This window comes from Odontesthes bonariensis, chromosome 6 (assembly GCF_027942865.1).
Source record: "Odontesthes bonariensis isolate fOdoBon6 chromosome 6, fOdoBon6.hap1, whole genome shotgun sequence".
Lineage (NCBI taxonomy): Eukaryota > Metazoa > Chordata > Actinopteri > Atheriniformes > Atherinopsidae > Odontesthes > Odontesthes bonariensis.
This window is the reverse complement of record NC_134511.1, coordinates 20,599,148-20,625,419: the sequence shown is the minus strand read 5'-3', so window position 1 is coordinate 20,625,419 and position 26,272 is coordinate 20,599,148. Positions and strand designations below refer to the sequence as shown.

The window sequence follows — 26,272 nt, the reverse complement described above, 5'->3', positions numbered from 1 at the left end:
TTGGGCAGTACAAAGATCATGGCTTTATTTCATGTACCACAGTACCACTACTTCAGGAGGATAACTTTTAGAAACTGAAAACGGGTTCAAGAGTTGATTCAATCCATTTTAAACCTGTGCAGGTCCAACTAGCCCACACTGGTACTTTCCTCCACCCCACTGGTGCCTGACTTATTGACCTTCTTTATTAGTGACACAGCACGAGGCCATCATTGTTCCCTCAGCCCATAAAACTTTTGGAAAATCAGTCTTCTTGAAGTTTGAGGCACAGTCTTAATGCAGCACGTTGTTAATCTTACTTTGTAGAGGTCCTGTTCAACCCTTTTTTTGACTTCGTCTTTGAACTGCAAACGTCAGGCTGCAGTTCTGGAAAATAACTGAACTGAAGGATAATAGTTTTGCTTGCTTTTATGTTTGCTTTTCTGAAATCGCTAGCTGTAGTTGAATTTTTTTCTTCTCCTTTTAAATATATTTTTTCTATATATTTTTTTGTGTGTGTGTCCAAATGTCTTTGGACTGTCATACAACCTCGCAACACTTGTGTTAGTATTGAATCCATATGAAAGGAACATTACAGCCTTTTTGTATGCACATGTCAGTAAAATATATTTTAATTGTTCTTTTTTTCCCCTAAAGAAATTAAGCTGCATATAATTGTTTCTGCTGGCCTATAATGACTGAATCCATACAGAATATAAACTATGTAGCCATAAACAATGATGAAGTCAGGCCCCCTACTTGGACAACTGATAAACCAGATAGCTGGTGGGTAAATAAATACAGCATGTCACCGGTTTCCCGTTTAGCTCTGCGCCTACAATACCCATAGTTCCTTGCTTCGCTAGCTTGACAGCGTGTTTGTTACGCGATGTTGATTCAAAGGTTGTGTTTATGCGTTGGGACTTTGAAGAGCATTGACAGTGAAAGCAGAGAGATTGGCTGTTAACAAGCTTAGGCCAGAGAGAAGATTTGCCAAAGGTAAGACTCACTTCGCCACTACGAACTGAAATCAAAGTGCTTCTTGTAGACCACGACGCGATGTGTGAGGGGTCGCTTTTGGTTTTTTTTGTAGTCCTCTCCGCATCGTGGAAAAAAAATATTAGTGCTCATCAGAAGGTGGACCCGATGATAAGAAATAATAGTAATAAAAAAAAAGTGTTTGAAAGCGTTGTTAGCAACATGTTCAGAGGAGTAAATAACATGCCGCGTGCAGCGTAGCAATCGCTGATTCTATATTCCAACTTTCAAGTTTGATGAGCGGATGCCTTCTCGGATCTAAGCTTACTACACTTACTTTCTCATCCCTAAACCTGTCCCTGAGTGTTCAGGTCAAGCTGTTCCACCCAGTTCTGCATGAGATAAGAGCTGACATGTTCACTTCGTTCAGCCTTGAGTGGACCTTCTTTTACTTGTGTTAAAAACTCGAACATGTTGTGAAAAAGCAGAAATGTTCTCTGTGCACTATACAAGTTTGTGTCTTAAATGCCTTCATTTTATTATTATTTTTTTTTTTGGGGTGGGGGGGGGGGTTCAAATCAATGTTTAAAAAACATAAATAAAAAGGGATGTTATTGTTAATGAGCTCCTCCTCCCTTCTCTGTCTGTGTGTGCTTGTCTCTTGGCCCCTCCAGGCTCTTATCATGAGCTCTGGACATCACATGTGATCATTCATTCATCACCATGAGCGGTGCTGCACTGTCTATCGTGGTGGTAGTTGTTTTCCTCTTGGCCCTGTACCTCCTCCAGCGTTATGCGGATGTGCGGAAGCAGCAGCGGATGGTCCTGTTGGGGACGCTGCTTTCCTGGTTCCTCTGCTTCCTCATCGTCTTCATCCTGCCACTTGATGTCAGCACGGTAGTAGACGCTCGAACATGTTGGTTTTAGAAGTCCTCGAGATGAAAACAGAATGGACAGGACGAGTTTGTGTGTGCTTACAGATATTTGCTGTCTTACTGAGGTTCAGCTGTGCCTTTTTGTATACCTCTCTTCCTCTGGTGACTCTCATTTTCTCTGTATTTGCCTAACTTCGTTAACTCTGCCTTTCTCGTAGACCATCTACAACCAGTGTGTTCATGACAATTCAAACCGCACTTTCCCTTTATCTCAAGCAACAAAATCTAATCAGACGAAGGCCAGCTCAACTCATCACGCTCCTTTGAGGTAAATAAAATATTGTTGGATTTATTAGATTTGAGGTCACTCTTTATTAAGTTTGAGGCACTGAGTTCCTCCACTTTGTGTTCCAAATCCATCCAACACAACACACAATTCATTCCCTTTCTGATAAATGCAGATTTATCTGTCAAGACACTCTACTTTTGGACTCATCTGTTTATCTTTTGCCTCCTGAGATTTTTCAGTGTTATCATTTTTCAGTCCGTATTTGAGTCAGTGTTTGAGCTTTTATTAACTTCTCCTTCTCTACACTCAACTTCTCCCACTGTTCAGGAGGTTTCTTTCTAACGTGTGGATTAGGGATACACAATATTTCAACTTGACAATACTCAATATTTTCTGACTGATTTTGACTAAAACGCTGATACGGATATGAAAAACAAAACGAAACGTAACAAAACAAAATTCAGGCTCAGGAGGCAGGCAGGTGATGAAAATGAACAATGTTGATTTAATAAAACCACAGGCGCTGGATGGAAAGAGAGTCGTGTTTGATATTCCGCGTTTTTCCTTAGAACCAGCTCGGAAGTTTTGGGTTATCCAAATCACAAAACAAATTGCATCAGTTATTAGAGTATTCAAGATTGTGAACTGCGTCCATGAGTGTGCCAGAGTGTAGTGGGACGTCGTCAGAGGATATATTTGAGGCTCCATTAGGACGTCCGCGTACAGACCTGATGATATTTGACAGAAGCCATGAATACAGACAATACAGACAGGGCACCACTGACAGAAATATGTCTTCTTGGAAGACAGCACTCCATTTATGTGTTGGAGGTCAGCATCTCAGAAAGAGAAATGTTCCTGCATCCTCACACACACATTCTCATGATGATATATAACAAAGTATCACAGCTTCCAGTGAACCAATTTGTTGGGGCTGTGAGGACTTTGTAAATGGCATATTAGAAAACTATTTGCTGTGGATGCTAAACTTCTGCACATGAATGGAGTGACCCCTCCTGGAGAGTGCTGTGATAACTGAAACCACATCAAAATATAACTGTGCGGAGTACAATCGCAACTAAAACTATCTGAGATTTCATGCACATGCTGTGTTTTAAGCGCGTCAAGCAAATGAAGCGGCTATGAAGGGATTTATCCTTACTTTATGGAACTGTGTGTTTGTTTGTGTGCTTGCTGTAGTGTCTCAAACAAGTGTCAGAGGCCCTGGAGTTATATCCCAGATGGTGTTCTGCCAGTCTTTTGGAGAGTTGTATACTGGACTTCCCAGTTTCTGACATGGTGAGATCCTCCACCCTCACTGACTCATTAACACGCAGTAACACTTGCTCAAACCTAGGCTTTAAATGCTTTATGTTCACCTTCTACTAAGAAAGACAGCTGTGTCTGGTGTATTGAGTCCCCCTCTCCTCTGTGTGTGAGTTTCCAGGCTGCTGTTGCCCTTCATGCAGTCTTATGCGCGGTCTGGAGCGTTCTCCAGGGTTGGAAAGATTAAGACGGCTCTCATTGAAAATGCTATTTATTATGGCACCTACCTCCTTATCTTCATTTCCCTGCTGATCTATGTGGCTGCTCACCCAAAGTGGAAACTCACCTGGTATGTCATGTGGACTGAAATATAATGCAATGCAAAGGAAATTTGCCACTCATCGCTCGTGTTGCACTGTGGTTGTATTTTCTGAGCTGAGTGTCTTGACCATCTTTGGAAAACTTGCACAGGACAGAGCTCCAGACCATCGGCATTGCAGCAGCCAATACCTGGGGCCTCTTCCTTCTCGTGTTGTTACTAGGCTACGGCCTGGTGGAGATCCCACGTTCTTATTGGCTCTCATCCTCCCCCGGTTACTTGCTGGCCAAGACCTACTTCAAAGCAGCAAAACTGGCGACTGAGAAGGCAGCGGCAGAGGAGAATCTGGCAGATGTTATGGAGGTGATGGTTTCCAGATACTGAAGAGTATACATTTCTGCTAAATCTCAAAGCAATTCAAACTGCTTTACATAAACAAACAATGGGAAAAAATGCTTTTTTTAAAAAAAAAAAAAAAAAAAAAAAAGTTTGATCTGGTTTCTATTTTGACTTGAAAAAACACAAATATCTCTGCCTACCAGGAAGTTGCAGGCCTACACGAGTCTGTCCGGTACAACCACAGTCTCAGGAAGTGTGTGGACACCGTTTTGACAAAGGTGAGAGGTGTACGAGGCCATTTGTTCACTGAGTAACACCAATCTTTCTTTTCGTGAGTATTGTCCATGTGCAGCATCATGTCACATGTCCAGCTCAGTGGAACAGTCTTCATTTGATTGTCATCTCATTTCAGTGTCCCACTGAGTACCAAGAAGAGATGGGAGGAGACGTGGAAAGCTCTCGCGGTGAACACAGTGCTGCTCCCACCAAACAAGGCCTGATCAACCTTCATAAAAAAGTAGCTCATTTTGAAGTCCTACTAAGATTTTGATTGAAATGACGCAGATAACATGGAAACTGGAATGACAGTTGCATGCTGGCATTGCCTCGTCCGTGTGCGTTTCAGGTAATCGTGGCAGTGCAGAGACACGGTCAGACGCGGGTTCAGTGGTCTATCTTGTTAGATCAGGCCTTTCATCTCGAAGATGTAGCTAAAAGCCAGAGCAGCCCGCTCCGAGTCTTCACCCACAGCTTTCCCTTAGGCCACAGCTGTTGGATCTGGAGGTTCGTCTACACCCCCACAGTAGGTGAGTTCATTCAGTGCCAGAATCTTATGTTCACAGGTGGAGTGAATGTTCCCTTTTTGTCACATTCACTCAGCTACTTTAATAAAAAAAAGAAAAGATAATGGCACTTCTGATTCAGTCCACTTTATGAGAGATGTTATGTCACTACATTTCCGAGATGAACTTTCATCTTTCCTTACTTTTTAGCAGTCTGCTAGTGTTTTTTCGTCTTGAAAGTTTTCAAGTACACCAGCATGAAACTGAATCCATCCCTAAATGCCTGATAACTCTGCTTTAATACAAAGGTGCAGATTTTGCTCCGATCACTTTTTTTTTTTTTTTTTAACTATCCTCTTGACATTTAATCTTATCATCAGATTTAGTTTGATAGCTCATTGAAGGCGTTTTTTAAAAAGACTCAATTTATCTCACTTTTGGTTGTTTTGATGTAAATGAGACCGTATAACGGTCACACAAATCATGTGTCCAGTCCCTCTCTGTAATATTCTTTGCCCGTGAGAAATTTTTTTATCCCAAATATTCGACATGTTTGACTCAAACGGCAGATTTCGTGCTTCTCCAACATTGAAATTCACCTGTGTGCGTTTGTCTTGCGCAGAGTGGTACTGGGAGTGCGTGCTCCGGCAGGGTTTCTGCAGGCTGCTGGCACTGCTCCTGTGTCTCCTCTCTGCAGCTGTAGTCTGGTCCGAGTGCACCTTCTTCAGCACACGGCCTGTCCTCTCTCTGTTCGCCGTCTTCATCCAGACTGCCGAAAAACAACATAACTACATTTTTATAGAGGTAAGCGCTTTTTTCTTTTTGTCGTTTTTCTGTCATCTGAAAATTGACTCGACAGACGAGCCTTTTCATGTGAAATCTCACCCCTTTTCTCTACCTGTCGTTTTTTTGTCCCTTCCACCAGATGGCGTGCTTTGTCAGTATCCTCTTCATGTGCGTGTGTGTGTACTCCACAGTTTTTGGGATACGAGTTTTCAATTATTATTACTTGGTACCTCATCACCAGACGGATGCCTACAGCTTGCAGTTCACTGCCATGTATGTATGTCATAAACACCACGTATAGAGTTAGTTTAATCATCCAAAACTGGAGCTGGAATTTGAGCACTACTCTGAGCACGGCGTTTGCTTTTTCTGTTTTACTTATTTAGTGAGATTTATATAAGTGTGAGATCTTATTGTTACCAGAGTTGAAAAGGAAGAGTGGACTCTGGTTTGGTCTCACACTGGGTTTCATTACAGTATCATGAGATCAAGTTGCTCCCCTTTTGCTTGTCTCCACTCAGGTTGTTTTGTCGTCTGACTCCTCCTTTGTGCCTCAACTTTCTGGGCCTGATTCATATGGACTCTGCCATCTCACACCAGGACAGAATACAGACATCCTATACTTCTGTTGGTTCACGTACCTAATACATATTCTCACTAACGTATATCTGAAATGGAGATATAACAGCATGTGGGGGAAAGAAAAAAAAAAAGAATGTGCCTGATTGGATTAAAACCAATGTAGTGATGCACTCTTTTCTGTCTCTTTTTGTTTCCCTGTCAGATTATGGGCTCTATGCGGCTGCTGCCTGTCATATCTGATGGGTTCTACATCTATTACCCCATGCTCGTGTTGCTGCTCTGCTTTGCTACATTTTACAAGTAAACTGACTAATACTAACAACTAAGCACTAGTAAATTCAAATGTTGTTCTGTGTGGCTACTGGAGCTGGAGGCAGACTGTCTGCTGATGTTAACCAACTGAAGTTGTATCAGTATTGGTTTACTTTGTGTGTCCTTCATCATACAATATACGACTATCAGATCAGAAATGATTGGATTTTTTTAAATGTCTAATGTCTCTTTAGTCACCTCTTTGTCACAGAAAGAATTGCATTAATGTAGAATTGTGTAAAGTGGTCCCTTTCTGATATGACCAATAGAACTGACTGCTTTACGGTACTGCACATACTGTCTGATTGGGGAGGGGGGGGGGCAATCTGCTCATGGCAACATCTTTATTTGTCTAAATCATTTTTCACCTTTTCACTAATGTTTATAAGTAGTGTGTAATTGTGTGTCTCTGTCTGGGCTCGTAGTCTGGGCTCTCGATGTCTGAACCTCCTGGGCTTCCATCAGTACATTACTGATGACGACTTGACCTCTGACCTTGTTGACGAAGGCAAGGAACTCATCAGAAGAGGTAGTTTTATTCCAGGTTCACTAACTTGCGACAGTATTTTTATGTGGGTGGATGTGTTCACTATAAGGTTTCAGATTTTTTTTTTTTTTTTTTTTTTTAATGATTCCTCTCAAACAAGCTATATTTACTTGGCCCGTTTGTGGACTTTTAATTGAATTAAATTATTTCAGGTGGTCATGGCTCTGTGGTTAGAGTGGTAATTCCTTAACTATGTGGATATAAAGAGGTCAGATTATGTCTTTTGGGGGTTTACTCCAGTGTTGCGTAGCTTTTTTCGTGAATGTAAACAGTAAGCAAAGTTTTTAACCCATACCAAAATCCACATCTAAGAGTCATTTTCCCACCATAGAGGGGAGTGATCCTGTATTTTATGAGACACCTTATTTATCATTAAAGATGTTCCTCCCCTACTTTATCATCATCACCATGAAGCACTTTCGCAATAATGTCTGCCTGTTGGCTACTTTTGGCACACCTCAAAGACTAAACGGTGACTGGGCCACCTTTTAAAGATACAGGGACTAAAATGGAGCATATCGGATAAAGGGTGACAAGATATACTGTGGCAATGAACAAGACCAGAAAAAAAGGATCTGTTTGTGAACATTAAAGCAGGTTAACTTATTCTACACCTCCAAAGTAAAAGTGTGAACTTGTAAATGTGCATAATACAGACTCTTTGAATAGATGCATTGGTAAAATGTGCCCTGTTGATCTTTTTAATTGAAAGAAGGAAAGCAACTGCACACGTTTGTAACCGTGTGCGCGACAATTTTCTCTTTTGTAGAAAGAAGGAAAAGACAGAAAGCAGAGGATGGAGAAAATCGAAGATGGGTTAGAAGTTTTTATTCCATCTTGTCATTTTTTTTCGAACAGTTTTCCCCACAAACTCTTTATTGTTTTTACTTGTTTGTGTTAATTGCACTGAGGTAATTATGTGCCTGTTTTTGTTTTTTCTGTCCCAGGCCTGGAGGGAACGGTACGGAGTCCAGGCAGCTTGGGGGCGGACCAGAGCTGGTTATACTCAGTTAAAGGATAATCAGAACAGCCCCGTAACTGAGATCAAGAACAGTGGTAAGGATTTCAGAAAACACGGCACCCTTTGAATAAAAGAGTTTTGTGTTGCCCACAGTTAATGCTACTGATATGACAGACTGTATTAAATGGGAATGCCGTGCTGTAAAACAATTTGTATGCATGTTTCTGTAAGTTTTAAGAGTTTACTGACCTCTGAATTTGCCACCCTGTATGAGTAAAAAACTTTTTTTTAATAAATAATAGTATGAAATCTTCCATTTCAACAATAATTGCAAGGCACAGGTAAATCGAGGCTTTAAAATATGTGAAGCTGGGCTACTTAACATTAGATTAGATCAACTTTATTGATCCCACAGTGGGGAAATTCAGTTGCCCGCAACTTTCTTGTGCTCCCACATGAATGTATTTTTAGCCTCTTTAGCTTATAGAATAAGGGACTGAAGTTATCGCAACGTTGCCGACACACCCTTAAACGGCCACCAGTCAGAAGAATCCAGTATCACAATTGATATGATTGTTACTATTATCATTATTGTTATTACTTTGTCCTGACTCGAAATTAATCTATTGTTGCTTAGGATTACATTCATATAACCAGAGGTCTACACTCACAATATTGTGTTTACCTTCTCCTCTGTCATACCCATCAATCACAGTCTCCAGAAGAGATGGAACCCACGACGAGCAGCAGGAAAGCTTGCTGCAGGACTATTCTAGTGAAGATGCTTTACCAAATAGAAGGTATGGTTTTTTTCTTAAACTTGAACATCACCTTCAAACTGAAGGTACAGAATGTTATGTCCCACAGAGGTGAATCGGTTGTATCCAACAGACTGAATCTGTCACTTATCGTGTCTTTGTTTGACTCCGTAGAACTGGAGGAGGGCGCTACCTGAGCCTGTCACCTCCTCCGACGGGCCTTTTTGATGATGTCTGATAGGCTGAGGAAATTGGGAGAGCAAAAATCTGAAAATGCCAGAAATAAGATACGTTTAGTAGAATTTCTGTTTTCTTTAGGGGAAACCTGAAAGCAAAAGATTAAATCTCAGGAATTAAAAAGAAAGCGTGTACCTCTGATACATGTATATCAGGTAATGGATGAAAGTGACAGCGTTACCTTTGAGAAAGGGGTTTTGTACAGCAACTCATCTGGTTTCTGTCACTAGTTGATACAAAGAGATAAAATAAATATTTTTTTTTAATCATCCAAAGCCTTCACCTTCTCACATGTGTACAACTGTTTTGTTTTATTGGCAGATTATACAGATTATAATTTATACAGTTAGTATAATTCTCTGTTTATGTGCCAGTTATGAAGTTTTTTATTTTAAGGAATAGCTCTCTGTGCCTAAAACAAAATGTAAAGTGACACAATATCAAAAACCTAAACGTATTTCATGTTGAATACTTTGTATTTATGGACTGAATGTGGACTGTATTTGTACAATGAAACAACGGGAATCGTTGTTTTCTGTGAGACTTTGTAACTGAATGATTAATATAATCGTGTTACTCATTTACTTTACCCTGTGTTTGATTGTGAACTACCTCAAATGTTATCCACCAGTTAAAGTCAAACAATATTTCTTTAAGATATTCTGGTTTTCCTTCACACGTGAAACTATATTATCTGTCCATCCATTATCTTCTGCTTACCTGAGGTTACGTGGAGGAGGCAACAAGTCCAGAGGTCCGTTTCACGTAGCAGGTTTAGTGAAAACTCTGAGTAGGTTAACCCTGAAATGAGGGAAACCCTGAGTTTTCCGTTTCACAAAGGGAGGTAACTCAACCCAGAGAAAGAGGGGTAACTCTAGCCTGTTTCACAAAGAGAGGTAACTTAACCTCTCGGTCAGTTATCGTAGTAACAGACTCTCTGAACCTAACCTGGTCGGACCGGGTTTTATTCAAGAAACCTTGAGTTTCTTTCTGTCTCCGCCCTCTTTCAGCCACACACGCCATTTGATTTCCTCATTCATTCAGTCAGCAGAGCGAGTTCTTCTATTTCTAGAAGTCCTTTAGGCACAGTAGGAGGCGACTTTTTTCACGAACATGTCCTTTTACAACGATCCCGTGGATGAAGGTGCAGCATTATTGCGCAGAGAAATAAATATTCGTCGGAGATGGTTATCAGACCGCGCATAGATTTTTGCATTTACAGACAATTATCTTTTTGAGCGGCACCATCAGAATGTGTTGGGACAAAATAAAAAAAAGACATAAAAGACAAATAAATATTTGTATGAATAGGCTTAAAAAAGACATATATAGGCCTATTATATTTTATAAAGGCACTTTTTTCATAGGGGTGGACTCCCTCAGCCACTGGCCTTCCGTTAGAGGTGGCGGTGCTGGGCACCACCCGTTTTACGGGCATCTGCCTTCTTTCTGTTGGCTCAGTAGAAGTCTGTGTTAGTTTAAATAGGCTTAATTATTTAACAGAACATGATATAGATGATGACTCTAAATTTTCCTTAGGAGTGAGTGTGAGTGTGCATGGTTGTTTGTCTCTATGTGGCCCTGTGATGGACTGGTGGCGCAGGGTGTACCCCACCTCTTGCCCATTGACTGCTGGCATAGGCTCCAGCCCCCCCGCGACCCGACTGACGGATTCAGCGGTGATAATGGATGGATGGATGATATAGATGAGAATACATAGTTTATGTGTGTGAAAACAGCATTATGTTGGGAATAAAATAACTGCACAGTCAAATAGCCACTTAAAGGCGGGGTAGGGGATCTTTTTCTGGAACATTTTTTTACATATTGCTTGAAATACTCTTCACACCCCCATTGCAACCAATTAATTAAAAGTTTTGACACAAATATGAAAAGTTTTAGTGGCCTCTAGAACGTATAATCTATTAAAAACAGTATCCAATCATTGTGAACGGACCGTTCACAATGATTGTCCTACCCTACCTTTAATGGTAGGGTAGGACTAGGAGATCCTGGATTTTGAGTCCAGCGAAGCTGCATTTTGAAAATACACAGGTAAAAAGTCCCAACCCTTTTCTTCACTTTCCCCCCGAAGGCACGCCTCTAGAGTACATGAACGCGCACGAGCACGAAGGTGCACGAACGCTGTTCTGACAGCAAGCATCGATCGTTACCGTATTTAGTATTTAGTTTATGCTAACTATACGTTTAATAATGCTAGGTGCTAGCCAAGCTGGCTCTAGTTTAGCTTCCTGCCAAGCTTCTGGACGCGTAATTCGTTCACGGAGCAGGGTACGCGCACAGGGAGAAGGAGGGGGAGGGAGGAGCAGATTGCAGTTTGATAGACGGCATCAGAATCCAATCATTGTGAACGGTCCGTTCACAATGATTGGATACTGTTTTTTCTAGATTGTACGTTCTAGAGGCCACTAAAACTTTTCATATTTGTGTCAAAACTTTTAATTAATTGGTTGCAATGGGGGTGTGAAGAGAATTTCAAGCAATATGTAAAAAATGTTCCAGAAAAAGATCCCCTACCCCGCCTTTAATATTTATTTTATAGTATAAAACGTGATCAAAATGAGGTACCTCCATGCCGAGGTCTCACCTGTTTGAATAATGTTTTTATATTTCATCTTAAACTTAAGATTTCCAATTCGAGGTTGGTGAAAAACGTAGCCCCTCCTCCCCGTTGCCAAGGTGACTCGTCGAATCGGGGCTCCATTGATGCTGGCTTTTTAAAGTTGTGGTGCACGCGCTAAACTCAAGGTGAACTTACTCAGAGTTGATTAACCTCACTCAAATCAGCGTTTGTGGAACCGAAAACTCAGAGTTTTCTTTCTCAGAGTAGATCAACTCAGAGGTCAGGAATAGACTCAGAGTTGGTTGAACCTGCTACGTGAAACGGACCCCAGGAGACACTACATCATGCAGTAGAAATTACTCGAGTAAATGGCTTGAGAGATTCAACTGAAAAGTAAAGACAGTGTCCTCTTCTTTTATGTTTTCACGTCTTCGTGGAATCTTATGACTCTACATGTTCCACAAAAAACACATTCATACTGAGACAAAACTGTGGTTACAGTATAAATCAGTCCTAGTGCAAAAAGATAAAAGAAAACCAGGGCTTACACACAATGAAAAGCAAGAGTGTGAATATATAACAACATCAACAGACGGATTTACGTGATTATTTTAATAGTTAATTTGATGGCGGCAAGTCGTACAATGAATATAAACAAACGAGATATATAAACCGAAAAACAACTTCCCGGTGTGAGCATCAATGCTGTTTGCGTCTTCTTATTTGCAAAATAGGATGTGTTGCCTTCCCGTGCTCTTCGTAAAGTACGTCATTTATACCTCACCATCGAAAGCAAAGAAGACGCTGTGACCTTTAAATATAAACATCAGCTTTGCAGCAAATGGTGTTCCATTATGTAACTATAAAACACTCCTCAAAATGCATCTTGCACTTACGATTTTTTTCTATTGTAATTGTAACGTGACAGGGAAAATTCAAATTTTCGTACAGCAATCAGAGGCATCACTCGACTGTCTCAGTCCCATACAGAAGACCTGCTTATTTGTATGGCAGTAATGAGTACGGGCTAGATAGCAAGCGTTGCTATTTGTAAGAGAAACGTGGACTGGTTGTCAAATATATCACCAAGTATCACTCAGTTTACTGGACTAAATATCCAATTCTGATTTTTGACCAATATAGCGGGTAAGTACATTGGTTTGCTGCTAACGTTGGCTAAAGCTAATGCCAGCTGGGGAAGCTGCGTTGCTAACGATGCTAATCTTAGCTTGCGGTGGAGAGAAGCTACGCTGATTGCTCACGCAATGAAATAATAAAAGTTATTCTTAGCTCAGTCTAACTCTTTGATGCTCTGACAGTCGAACATTTGATAGTTTCTCTGTATAATTTTCGAACATGATAATCCCATCATTGTATCGACTGTCACAACACAGCTGTGATAGTCGATCTTTATCCAGACCTGGTTTTAGCAAACGGTGGAGGAGGATTCATTTGTGCTGGCTGTTTTATGTAAGTTTAATTTTGAGTTATTACCGACATCTTTAAGGGTATAAACAAGCTCCAGATCTGTGCTGTGATTGCTTTCAAGAAGAGGCAGGTTTTCGCATCCAGTTGGTTGTTTTTGTTATTTGGGTGGAGAATCCTTACCTTTTTACGTGACTGCTGCTGAGCGACGGGGTAAAGATTTGCTTTCATATCTGCGTCACTTTCTTACATTTCCCGACCCAGATAAATGTTTAGTTTTCATTTTTAGCAATAATACGTTTCATATAGTTTTCGGCTTTCAGTTTTATGGGCGTACCATAAAACGGGCGTACCGTGTGACAGCATGCGTCCATCTCTCTTACACGGGATTTTGCGCCTTCGTCTGGTCATCTTCATGAAAATATAACCCAAGCGTATGTACTGTCCATGTGATAAGTTATGCGTGTTGTTTAGACGGACAGTATGCAGTGCCATGACTGGACGATAGGATGTTGCACCTGTGAAGTGAACTTAACAGATTGTGGAAGGGTTTCAGGTGTTGCATTTGATCATCTATGGATTACTGGAAATGTCCTGCTTTGCACTCTTCCCCATACATTTGAATGAAATCAACACTTTTAGTAACAAACAGCTCTTCTGCTTTCTGTTGGTCTGAATCTTCACCTGTGTGACCTTGTGAAGCCTCATGCTTTAAACGGCCAGATGTGTTGCAATGGTACTATCATTCCCTTATGGTTAGATAGTGTTTCTTGCTTGCATTAATGGTGTAAACTTCGCCTGACCGTTAGCTTTTTTACGTGAAGTAACGTGTGTTCACAAATTTCTTTTACACTGCACTCTTCAACAAGCAAATAAAATAGATAATAACGGCCGGGACACTTGATTATTGCTGTGTTTTTTGTGTGTGTCCAGTTTGTAGACTGTGATGGGTGCGCTGGGTAACGGGCGTCGTGGAGGAAGATCCCCCCCTCTGATGATTGCGGCTCTCATCGCCTGTATCTTGGTTCTGGGCTTTAACTACTGGGTCTCCAGCTCCCGCAACCTGGAGCTACAGGTAAGCTCATTTTGTGGAGAAAACTAGTTTGACCACTGCTTGCATGTATTCAAGCACAACAATTGGATAAAGCCTAAGCCATGCAGCTTGAATAGATAGAATTTCAGAGCACATGCCTGCAGTATAACAATGGCAGAGTATTTACGAATGCATTCGTCTATACATTTGCTAATAAACGGACAAACCGGTTACCGAATGCCAGTCAAACTCAGTGTGTCATATCATATTGTGAAAGATGAGTTGCCTCAGTAAATTTAAATAAAACAAACAAACACTGAATTCAGCTGAACGTGGACACGTACAGCAACAACACAGCTTGTGTGAAGCTCACCATCACAGGCTTATCTGTCCTTCATGGTGACACAGCTGTGTCAGCATGAATCAATGTGCATTGTAGCGGTGCCTTTGCAGTTCACAGCGACGAATCAGTCAGAGAAACTGCAGCTTACCCAGAATGCTGCTGCTGCTGCTGCTGCTGCTGCTGCGAAAGTGTACCACATGACACCAGGCCTTAAACAAGTCAGCATCGATCACGAGGTATAGATTTTTACATTCATATTACTCGCGAATAAGCACTACAGTTTATGACCTAAATGACTCCATGTAACAAAACCCCTTTCAAGCCATCCAGGACAGGTTTACTCTGTACTCCCAGGATTAAAACCGAGTGAGCTGGTGACACAACTTTTAGTTTCTGTGCCCTGCACCTGTGAGACAAGCTCCTTAGTTACCTGAAACTAAACTCATTTAGATTAGTCTGGCTTTAATTTCTTTGTGTCTGATATTATTGTCTGTTAAGTGTTTGGTTATTTATTTGCTTGCTTTGCCTTTTTATTGCAGTTGAAATGCTTTTTCTTATGTTTCTTTTATATGAATGTATCTAAATTTGTATACCTCATGTCCGCGTGGTGCCATATGGATAAACTTCCCTCTCCTTGATTTACAGAGCAGGAACGACTTAAGACCTCACAAAACATTTCAAAAACTGTTTTGTAGAAACAATTGTGTAACTGTCGCCGATATATATATCAGTGGGATAAGTGACATGAAGAAGAAATTCCCAAAAGATAAGCAGTGTGCTCACTATGCCAGTTCGTTGATTTAAAAAAAAAAAAAAAAAATGTATTTTTTTTTTGTTTTAAATAATTTCATTCTAGTGATATGGATGTGGTTATAATCACTCGTGTCCTCTTCTGTTTAAATGGCACGAGTGGAACCTGAATGAGTGACATAAAAGTGGCAAATGTCTTGAGTCGATCTTAACCCCATCATTTCTGTCTCTGTGACACAGACCAAGCTATATGAGCTGGAGGGCCAGGTGCGGCGTGGGGTAGCTGAGCGAGGAGCAGCGGAGATTAAGAAGAATGAGTTCCAGGGGGAGATCCAGAGACAAAAGGAGCAAATCAGCCATATAGAAAGCTTTTACAAGAGACAGCTGGAGGGAGCCCAGAACACCTGCAGCCAAGAGAAGGTGAACACCACTCAGAGTTTAAATTGCTATAAAAGATGGCGCCAGTGGGCTGAAATATCTTATTAAACTGTTGCTCCTCAACTGTAAAACGATGGGGAATTTAGGCTTTCCTCTCGGTTGTGGCTCACATTAAACAGATATCGTTAAGGGAAAATTTGATACAAGCTGTAATGCAGCTGTTTATATTGATATTTCCTGCTTTTTTAAAAGAAAAAAATATTTTTTGCTCTAGGCCATATTGCAGCAAAACATTTCATCCAGCGCCAAAACTGCACAGGAACTCAAAGGTAACACTTTACATTTAACAGCTATTTCCCAAAAAACTGTGTTGCTCAAACAACCAGCAGGACTCTGTAGAAAAAGGAAGTACTTTTTCTCAAGTCTCTTCAGATGTTTTTTTGTCTTTGTGTGTGTGTGTGTGTGTGTGTTTACTGCAGGTCAGCTGAATCAGCTGAATGATGACTTGGGGAAACTTCAGAAGGAGCTGCAGAGTTGCCAAGGCAACATCAACACCCTAAACAACAAACTCACTTATGACATGTAAGGGAAATACTTCTTAATACATTTATATTTGAAAGCAAAGAAGCTTCAGTTACATTAGCGATAGCTCTCCTGATATAGATAATTAACACAAACCTTGCTTAATCTTTCACTCGGGTTTTTGTGTCACCTGCTTGAGAACTGCCATTGCCACATTATGTGGCTGCAGGCCAGTTCATATATTTCAGCCAGGTTAACTTCAAATGTGTGTGTTTGTGCACCTGTTTAGGACCCACTGTAACTCCCAGGTGCTTTCCCAGAAGGAGCTGTGTGAAGAGAGAGTGGCCGCTGCTAAACGTGAAGTTCAGAAGAAGATGGAGAAGCTCATACCAGCTCCAGGTGTCTCTTCACAGGTAAGTGGGCTTTCCTGTCTGACAGTAAAGCACGTGCAAGGTTTAGGTCCTGATGGGATGTCATCAGTCTTTCCGCAGGGCTCAGATCAGGGCAGGAGGACAGAGTCGAAAATGAATTTTGATTGTAGACTGTAAATCCAGTTTAATTATTGTCCATTTGTGCATTGTAGCCAATTGGTGCTCCAGTAAGAATATACCGGTACCTAAAAGTGTTTCTCACAATACATCCTGTATGTGATTGTGACTCAGCAAGACAAACTGGTGACGTGTTAACACAACCCTGCTGACACAAATGATTCAGCCCTTTTTTAAGGTCTGTTTCAGCTTAACCGTAGCTGAATGTTTGCTGCATGTGTGGAAGTTGCGTTGCCACTGGCTAGCACGGCCGCATCAGTTAGAAAGTCACTCTAATTCTACTAGACGAGAGCTTCTGATTCTCACTAATGAATTGCATTAGAATCAGTGAGCTCCAGCCTTCTTTTATCCTTTGTCAGTTGGTTGTCCTTAGCTCAGAGGCACCTCATCCAGTCGCACACTGTTGGAAGATGTGCAGGGATTTTTGTCGTTAATATCGTCTGATTCTCCTTGCCTTATCTGTCTTTTTTTCTTGTGCTGTGATTTAATTCAACATGGTGTGTGATACTTGACCCCAAAGCAGGGAAATGCAGAGGCTGAAGCAGTAAAAGATGAAAGAACATACAAGACTGGTCAAGATGGAGCAGTAACCGTTGTGAGCCACACACCGAGCCTCTCTCAGCTCAAAGGAAATGACACATCGGAACTGCTGACCAACGACATTATCCCGGACAAAGGTAGAAGAAAAACGTGAATGTTTTGGTTCTTAGACTACTTTACTGAAGTATGAATCGAAGCGCATGCAGGTAAAGTTTCGTGTGCTGATGATTTATGCAATCTGACCTAGCATTTATATGCTGCCTGCTTGTTTTTCCAGGTTCTGATGTCTCAGTTGAGAAGCCTCCAGTAAAGGATCTCTCTAAAGAAGAGCCCCAGTTTGTTCCCTCTGCTGCTACAGTGATGCAAGACATATTGCAAACAGAAGAGGAAACTATCAGAACAGATGAGGTTGAGGAAGAGACCAGCAAGCCTTTCAAGAATAATCTGACTGAGGATAAAGAGATCGAGGTGATGGACACCAATGAGGATGGCACTCAGACAGAAGGTAAATAACTCACCTGGAATTGTACTTTCCGACTAAACAGGTTCTGCATGTGGTGAAAACAGAGAGGTTAAAGGGATACGCCACCCCCAGGCCAAATTAAGTGTATCCCCGCATTCCCGAGACATAAATAAGTGTGTGGGAGCGTTTTCCTGGCGACCCAGGCATTGTCCGAATCTCACAGCACTGACCACTGCTTGGTTGCGCGTAATACCTCCATGCTAGCGTCGCCAATCGAAATATTTCGCCCAACGTGAATTAATTTACTTGATTTACCTTCTAATTACTGTGTGAGTGGTGTACTTTCACATCGAGTGCAAATGACTGTGTAAATCAACACGGAAGGCTTGGTTTGCTCATGTCGGTTTGGGAACTAGTTTCCGGTGCGGAAAACACAGCCGAAGCACAATCCCCGCTACGTCATTGGGAATCCCCACCCCCGACTTCCTCAAACAAACCAGCGTGAAGCAGCCAGTCCCAATGACGTAGCGGGGAGTGTGCTTCGGCTGTGTTTTCCGCACCGGAAACTAGTTCCCAAACCGACATGAGCAAACCAAGCCTTCCGTGTTGATTTATACAGTCCTTTGCACTCGATGTGAAAGTACACCACTCGCACAGTAATTAGAAGGTAAATCAAGTAAATTAATTCACGTCGGGCGAAATATTTCGATTGGCGACGCTAGCATGTATGTATTACGTGCAACCAAGCAGTGGTCAGTGCTGTGAGATTCGGACAATGCCTGGGTCGCCAGGAAAACACTCCCACACACTTATTTATGTCTCGGGAATGCGGGGATACACTTAATTTGGCCTGGGGGTGGCGTATCCCTTTAAGAATATCATAAGCTTCCTTTTCCACCTCACAGCGCAGGGTCAGACTTGGATGTCATGTCTTAACTGTTGGCTGACATTACAGTTGAATGGGGTTTAGCCATTTTCAGTCCCGGTTAATATGTTGTTATTTTTTATCTTTTTTTTTTTTTTTTACTGGCATTTAAGATGTGCAGCTGCAGTGTCGGTCTGTACAAAACTGGAAAAAGTTTAAAAAAAAAAAAATAAATAAATAAATGACCATGGTCTGGCTAAACAATGTGACATTGTGTTGTCAAAACTAAATCTTGAACTTTAGTGGAGATTTTGCGCAATCTGAAAGCTAAACGGCTGATTGTTCTTTCAGAGGCTGACCCTGGGATGGCGGGCATACTTATCGGTCAAGGGAAGGTAGATGAGTCTCCCATTGACCAGAAGGTTGAGGAGCCAGAGGAGTATGACGCAGATGAGCAAATAGTGGGTGGAGTTGATTTGGAGAAAAGGCAGAAAAACAAACAGGCTGAAAATATCGGTACGTGTGTTTTATATTGGATGAAACTGGGGGAAAAAAATCAATGAAACAAAGGAGACTGAGAAGTCTGTGAATTCAAATTTGCAGTAGAGTTTGTGTGAGATACGGTCATTTACTTAGAATTATAAAGAAATAACACTGTCTAACTAAAGGATACACACCTGCCTTATGTTGACCAACTCATCATCTCATTTTATAGACAAGGATATGGAGGAGGAGTTGGCTGACTACAACGGGGATGATGACAACGAAGGAGAGTTTGAAGCAGACAAACAAGCTGCACTTGCTCAGATTTAAGGTATACTCTCAAATACGCCATAATTCTTTCCAAATGTCTTTTTAATTACTTTCTTATTCCTAAGTTCATATTTACACGGTGCACTGACTCAACATGTCACACATTGTCATGGTGCGATCAGCTTTGGGCAGATTTTACTTCAGAAGAGTTCAGTGAGATCTTAAGTTGTTCTCAAAGATCAGTCACTGCTCATGCTTGAAAACAGCTCAGCATCAATTTGCTGTAACGTCGACGCATGCTGTCACAAAGAAGAAGAAAATCAATTGAGAAAGCAGAAAGCAGACCCTTACGTGTGCAGCAGCTGTTCCCGTTAGATGTTCGGAATGTTTTACTGACAGAAACAAATCTTCTTGCAGAGATGAACTTCATTAAGGACCCTGCGCATCACATCAGAGATCTGGACCTGTTGCGCACCAAAGCTCCGTTCAGCAGCCAAGTAAACCAGCTGTCTCCAATGGAAATTTCCTCATGAAAGACTGCTATGTGTTCAATTTGATCTTTTCATTTTCTCTCTGGAGTGTCTTTCGTTTGTCATTTTCGAACTTTCTCATCGGCTATTCGGTTCCCTTCGAGAATGCCAAACACGACTGAAGACATCTGAAGACTTGACACCATTCGGCTGGAAAAAAAATAGAGCACCTCTGCATGCCTGATCAAAACCTTCTGATTTTGACGATGTGTTGACATGTGCTATGGTCACTCGATAACAGCTGTGAGCTGAGCTATGTGCAGACCCTGGTAGGGTTACAGGGTGTGAAATGCTGTCGCAAGTTTAAAAGATATCAGTGATTCCAGGTACACAACTCTGCCAGCAGAGGGTTCTGCAGCACAGTCCACCACTCTGTGATCCAACAGCACGCTCAACAAACTATCTCCTCAACAAATTCTCTTTTAGAAGTGTTCTGTCTTTTTGTCAGTAGTTAGAAAAACTTTCAAATATCTGTCAAATGAGAGCTTACATGGCTGCGGAAAACGATGATTGGTTGAATTCCACGGATTATAAATTCCATGTTATTGACACTCCACATAACCAATAGACAGGTGTTCATTATTAATGGTGACATATTTTATTATTATTATTATTATTGTTATGACATTTCTGGACCATGACTAATTATTTCTGAGGTGACACCGTTGCAATGTTCTGGCATTTTAGCGGCGTATCTTCCGAGCTGCATTTCATATCCCAAAGTGTGGCGAGGTGGGAGTTTCGGCAGCCATCCACGCCGAACATAAGTAAAGCAGGAAAAATGTTTTATAACGAAAGGAACTGCTGGGAAAAACTCGGATCGCATCTTTAAATTTGACGTTTTGATGAATGCCTTATCGATTCCGTTTTTGATTTTTTTTTTAAATTAATTTGTACATGCTGTGTCTGGCCTGCTGAATCAAATGTTGCTGAGAATGTGGAGCGGGAGTTCTGAGAATTGCTGTGACAAAAAATGAAGGACGTGTCCACAAAGCAGGATCGGTGCGTAGTGCTTTGTTGCTTCTTCAAGCCAGTAGATGTGAATTGTTTAGTAGTACTTCTTAGATGTACGTGTGTTCCATGTAATGCTGCACTAAACTGGGAATTGTTGGATGAGTGCAAATTCATCAGAAGTAACGTTGTAGAGGGATCATTTGTCGCCTTGTGTTATATACAAGACAGATAATGTGTTTTATTTTACAGGGGGATAGAGTTCCTTCTGTTACTCACAATTCAATTTCCATAACGGTTTGATTATCCTCAATAGTCCCTTCTGAGACTTTATAATCTAGTATAAAGTCTAATCTAGTAGTGGGAAATGATCTAACTTTAAATGCTGTTATTTGCTTATCTGAAAGCTTTCCGTGCTGTAGTTTATGGTTGCGTTGCCGCTGGCTGTTTCAGGAGAGAATTGAAAGAGGATCTCTCATTTGGTGTCAAACATTTTGAGCCGCTCTGTTTTAACGCTAAGGTTAAAGTTTGGTCCTCTGTAAAAGTCCAAATCCCGAGGTGTCGTTTGTAGCTTTTTATTTTTTGTGACGACATGCACAAAGCCTACACTTTTTCACTTTTGATACGAAGCTGCAGCCACAGAAACGCTTGGTTTAAAGTCATTATGGTCTATTAGCTTCAGTGCAAAAACAGACACGATTATTATGCAGAACTCAAGTGTTGAACCACAAAAAAAAATAACTTTTACAATGTTTGAAATGAAATAATACACACACACACACACACACACACACACAAGGATTATCACACGTTTAATCATGTAAATTAAACCGAGTAGTTCACTCTAACAACATTTTCTGTGTAAAATAAGTGTTACCTGATTTTTATCATTTTTTTTTTATTTCCTTTTCTTTTTTCTTGATTTATTGTCTTTATGGAGTCTGCAGGCCGTTCGTTTAGCAGCTTTTGGTTTCGATCCATAAGAAATGAACTTCTTTTCATATTTACATTTTCATTTTTCTGTATCCGCGTCTGTACAGTAACCGTTCAGACACTGAATCAAAACGGTGCTCCCGGCCCACAAGAGCTCCCCTAATGCTTTGCCGCACCTAAGAGATGAGGGGAAAACCCTTCACTGATAATCAGCACTGGCTTTCTTTTGAACATCAGTCCCGCAGCAGCTCTCCTAAAGAACTGTCCTCGTGTTTGTGTGAAATGTCCCCTTTTTGGACCCGAACGTTGTGTACGTGGTGAGCAAAAGTTTTATGATTTTTATAAAATGGATGACTTTCTTGTTGATTTGTCGGGATGTTGTGTCCTATTATAATTGTGAACTGAAAGATTTAAATAATCATAGCCTTTATTGATGATGGAGAAATAAAAAGTTTTTAATAACACTATTGCGTGCGTGTCCATTCTTCCGTTATAATCTGAACTGATGCTGGTTTTGAAGAAGAAAACGGGAGAAAATAACCTGCTAAGCCATGACTATGACAGTTTGTACACTGTGTACAGGATTAATAGAAATATAAACCCTCTTTTCAGGTTAGTTCAGTGACAGCTGTGATGGGGAAGTTACAAAGTTGTGTTGTAAGCATTGAAAATTTAGCCATCAGGAACATTATTTTAAAACAAACTTCCAAAAGCCTTTCAAAGAATACATTTTGCATATCTTTTGATCAACGTATGATCTAATCCATAAGCAAATAAGAAACAATGTGCAGTCAAATAAGAGCTAACTATATTTAAATAACTATAGTTATCTCATATTCAAAGAACTCCAAAGGAAGGAAAAAATGGCATTTTAAAATGTATTGTTGGTTTAACACACTTCATGTCAGTTTTTACCTTTGAACATTGAACAGTTTGAAAGTTTGGCATTAAATGTTACATACTAATTTACTTTGGAATATGAAACAGAGTTGATAAACTTTTTTTTTTCTTTTGGAAAACCTCTTTGTCTGCGCCCTACACTCCATAATAACAGATGATGGACACCAGGAAGCTTTCTGGCTTCTGACGTCTTGAAAGTGTATCTCAATAAATGTTACAAACTGACCCTCCAAATGTAGACCAACCAGTGCTGAGTGAACTGGATATTTAACAGTCAGTCTAACAGAATCACACAGAGCACCTGCAGAGCAGGTTTTATTCCATAAACTCTGCTCATGCTGCTTTGAGATTAAATCAAACATTGTCCTGTTACATGCTGCAGAGAATGAAGGCGACAGGAAAGCCGCATCGAGAAACTTTTAGACTTGCGTTTGTGAAAAAAAACAACAACACAATAGTCCTCTATAGATGTAATACAAGTCAGTTGTTTGATTTAAAATGCAAAATGGACTCCAGAATACTACAAAGTTTATGTCCAACATTCATCATCAAATCAAATCATACAAATGACCAAAAACAAAAAGTCTGAGACACTAATTGACAGGTCGCTCTGCAAAGTTTGAATTGAAACAAACAAATGTCTCACTTGTGGCTGCAGACTTTGCTGTTTGCTCGTAAATGAAAAGAGATGAAGACACTGAGCAGAAAAAGGGCTTTTTGTCGAACATGAATATGCCTGCTAATATAATAGTGCTCTGATCTGGCTCCTCAAATTCAAAAGATTGGGCATGGCACTGGTGTGGAGAACAGTATTTCCTCTTCCCTCATTACCAGTCCTTCCAGCCGCCCCGATCCACCATCTGTCCCACCCTAACAGTTCATTTGACTCCCATAATAGGTGTATGAAACAACAAGATAAGCAAGCTTTGGGGGAGGATACCAATGTTGTTCGGAGGACCAGCCAATAAAAAGAATCCTTCAACCTCTGGCACTAAAGAAGACGCATCGGGCAGTCAACCTGAAGGGATCCACATCCAGAGGAACCATGATGAAGCTTTGCTTTGCCCTCGTTTTGTTGCTTGCTGGTAAGGTGTCTTTTTTTTTTTTTGTCTCCAACTATATTCAGGTCTTTCATTCGGGTGAAAATTTTTAGCAGGTGTTTAATTGAGCTGCGGTAGAAAACTTAGAAAAAAGTCAGAAACTGTTCAGTAAAATACTGTAAATTCGAAGCCACTCAGAATCCAGATGTTAACTATGGCTGCTTTTCGATGTTCAGTTAGTCGTTTCTAACACTGAACCCAAAGATTCTGCTGTCATCTCACACGGTGTCTGACACTCCTCTTCTGCGTGTCAGGTGCCGCATTGGGGGACATTGAGAAAAGGATAGTTGGGAGTAAGGCTTGTGACAAGCACAGGCAGTACCATGTCCAGATAGAGTCTGCCCAGAAGGGGAAGTCCTGTGGAGGCGCTCTACTTAACACCCGCTGGGTCGTCACTGCCTCTCACTGTGCAGAACAGTAAGACACTTCTAACTTTGTGACATACATCGATTCACTCTGACTTTGATATTGGGAAGTGATGGAAAATAGTTGATTACCTTATGGGCAAACTGTTGGTACCATTCAAAGAGAAATACCGACTGCATTCCTCTAATGTTTTGCGTTATTTTCTTTTCCCACATCACGTGTAACAAGACATTCTTTTCTTCTTCTTTATTTTTTCTTGTGGCAGGCTTGTCAAGGTGACACTTGGCTTAAACAATGATGTGTCAGTTTTTACAAAAGCCTGGTCTTTCTTGAAAGGATCATCCAAAAAACTTGAACAAAATATCAAGCCCGATCAGCAGTTTACCTTTAAAGATGAAGAGGGCAAATCCCATGACATTATGCTCATAAAACTGAATGAGGATGTGTCTGCTAAACTTCCCACCATCAAGCTGCCTTCACTCGAGTGCAAAAGACCAGAGAAGGGGCAGAAGATTGAGATCGGAGGAATGGGACCGAAGAAAGCAGGTATGACGGTGATAAACAATCATGAACTAGAAGTTCAGTTCTTTGACAATAAAAGTCACATTTCTGAACTTTCAAATCCCCAGGGGGGATGCCCGAAAAAGAGGTGAGGTGTGCCAGCACAGAAATGTTTGAATGTGGTGAGAATGACAAACCTGCTGTCAAGTACCACAGTGATGAAGCCACCACCATGTGTGCCTTCAAGGCTGCCGTGGAGGCCTGCTTTGTAAGCAAACTGTTTTAGTTTATATTTCCATTATCAGTCTCATTCCTCCAATCTTTATTTCATCACATATAAAGCAACCGCACTTCTTATCTGTCTTTTTAGGGCGACGCAGGCTCAGCTGTGGAGTACAACGACCTCTTACACGGCATTCTTGTAAGCGAACCTGCAGATAAATGTGTAAATCCCATTGTAATGCTGGATGTCTGTTACTACAGGAAGTGGATTGATGAAACCATGCGGAATAAATAAGTGACTAATCCACGCAGGGTCTAATGAAAAATCACCCGCCTGATTTTCTTATATTATAGCTATTTATTCTAGAATTAAACTGAAATGATTAAAAGCCCAGACCACATACACATATTAACTTAAAGTGAATAATTAACATATATTTCCCTCAAGCAAATTATGCCAAAGTGCATGTTTGACGACGAGCTATTTCTAACTATCCATTTTCTGTCCAAGTTCCTTCTTTACTTTTCTTTCTCCAAATAAAGATTTGGCTGCCCAGAGTCCATGTGTGCTGTTATCATTAATATCTGAAAAAAAACAAAGGTTTCATTTCCATAACTGTAATGACATTTGAAATGCAGGCTGTGCTCTCACTTTGTAAGCTGCATATGATGTCATGCTGACGATGCTGTCACGTCACAGAACAAAGCGGCGTCCCAGGCAGACATACAGGACAGAACGCAGCATGTCACTTTAGTAATGTGTGCTAACTGAGCACAAGAAAATGCCAGAATGCCTCCCAACACATTTCGGTATGAGAAACAAATCACTACTCATGCATCATGCTTATGTTATTTTGGCCCCACCCTTCTGCATTTCAATTATTCGAGTTATGGCAGGTGCCCCCTTTCATTTGGAGTAGGGGCCATCTACTCATCCAAAATTACAAGATGACCACTACATCCCAGTAGCAAAAAAATGACGGGCATCTTACCTCTGTGGAATGGAGGGGAAGGGGCATTGGACTATATATGATAGTTAAAGGTGTGCTGCCTTGCTCACTATTCATTTAGAGCTACACTCAACACAAGAGTAATATCTTGATACGTGAAGATAAAACTGAAAAGGTGAGGAGGTCTATCATCATGGAGGGTATCCCATTCAGTACCGATTCAAACGTTCATTTATTCTTTTTTAACCATCTTTACGTTTTTTAAACTTATAATTGTCACTAGCGTATTAATCCCATCTGTAAATGTGTCTAGGCTGCACAGTAAGCTCTAAGTTTCTTTTCAATGTTCCTCCCAGAAAATGAGCCAAGACTAAATGGGTGTAAAAAAAAAAAAAAAAAAAAATCACAAGTTATTCCAAAGATAAAAAATGAGTCCAACCAACAGAGCACCAAGCATAACAGTTCATACTTTACAACGTGAAAACTACACCACTTTCTGAAAATTCCACCGATCTATAACACAGATCTTACACAGATTTATCACTTACGGTTATAAAAACTATTTAGAAGGCCCTAAAACACATTTGTCTTGACAAATCACGGAA

At 40.8% G+C, this 26,272-nt stretch overlaps 2 protein-coding genes across 3 annotated transcripts; both read left to right on the top strand.

Annotated features, from left to right (window-relative positions):
- The first annotated feature begins 888 nt into the window (after positions 1-888).
- On the top strand, positions 889-9,594 carry LOC142382891 (G-protein coupled receptor-associated protein LMBRD2B-like). Its single transcript, XM_075469022.1, has 18 exons — positions 889-978; positions 1,632-1,854; positions 2,051-2,160; positions 3,322-3,420; positions 3,569-3,736; positions 3,859-4,069; positions 4,249-4,323; positions 4,458-4,562; positions 4,671-4,851; positions 5,450-5,631; positions 5,753-5,886; positions 6,135-6,240; positions 6,398-6,495; positions 6,933-7,036; positions 7,824-7,870; positions 8,002-8,110; positions 8,731-8,815; positions 8,948-9,594. The coding sequence occupies exons 2-18, from the start codon at positions 1,681-1,683 to the stop codon at positions 9,009-9,011; spliced, it is 2,052 nt and encodes a 683-aa protein (XP_075325137.1). The 5' UTR covers positions 889-978; positions 1,632-1,680; the 3' UTR covers positions 9,012-9,594.
- Positions 9,595-12,563: 2,969 nt separating this feature from the next.
- On the top strand, positions 12,564-22,092 carry golm1 (golgi membrane protein 1). 2 transcript variants are annotated; one of them, XM_075467843.1, is made up of 11 exons: positions 12,564-12,740; positions 13,953-14,094; positions 15,386-15,565; positions 15,798-15,852; positions 16,003-16,105; positions 16,335-16,458; positions 17,117-17,270; positions 17,411-17,638; positions 18,813-18,977; positions 19,177-19,275; positions 19,632-22,092. In XM_075467843.1, exons 2-10 carry the CDS (start codon positions 13,966-13,968, stop codon positions 19,272-19,274), a joined length of 1,236 nt encoding a protein of 411 aa, XP_075323958.1. In that variant the 5' UTR covers positions 12,564-12,740; positions 13,953-13,965; the 3' UTR covers position 19,275; positions 19,632-22,092. The 2 variants fall into 2 exon arrangements, with proteins under 2 accessions (XP_075323958.1, XP_075323957.1); XM_075467842.1 differs by having other exon boundaries at positions 17,114-17,270.
- The last annotated feature ends 4,180 nt before the right edge of the window (positions 22,093-26,272 follow it).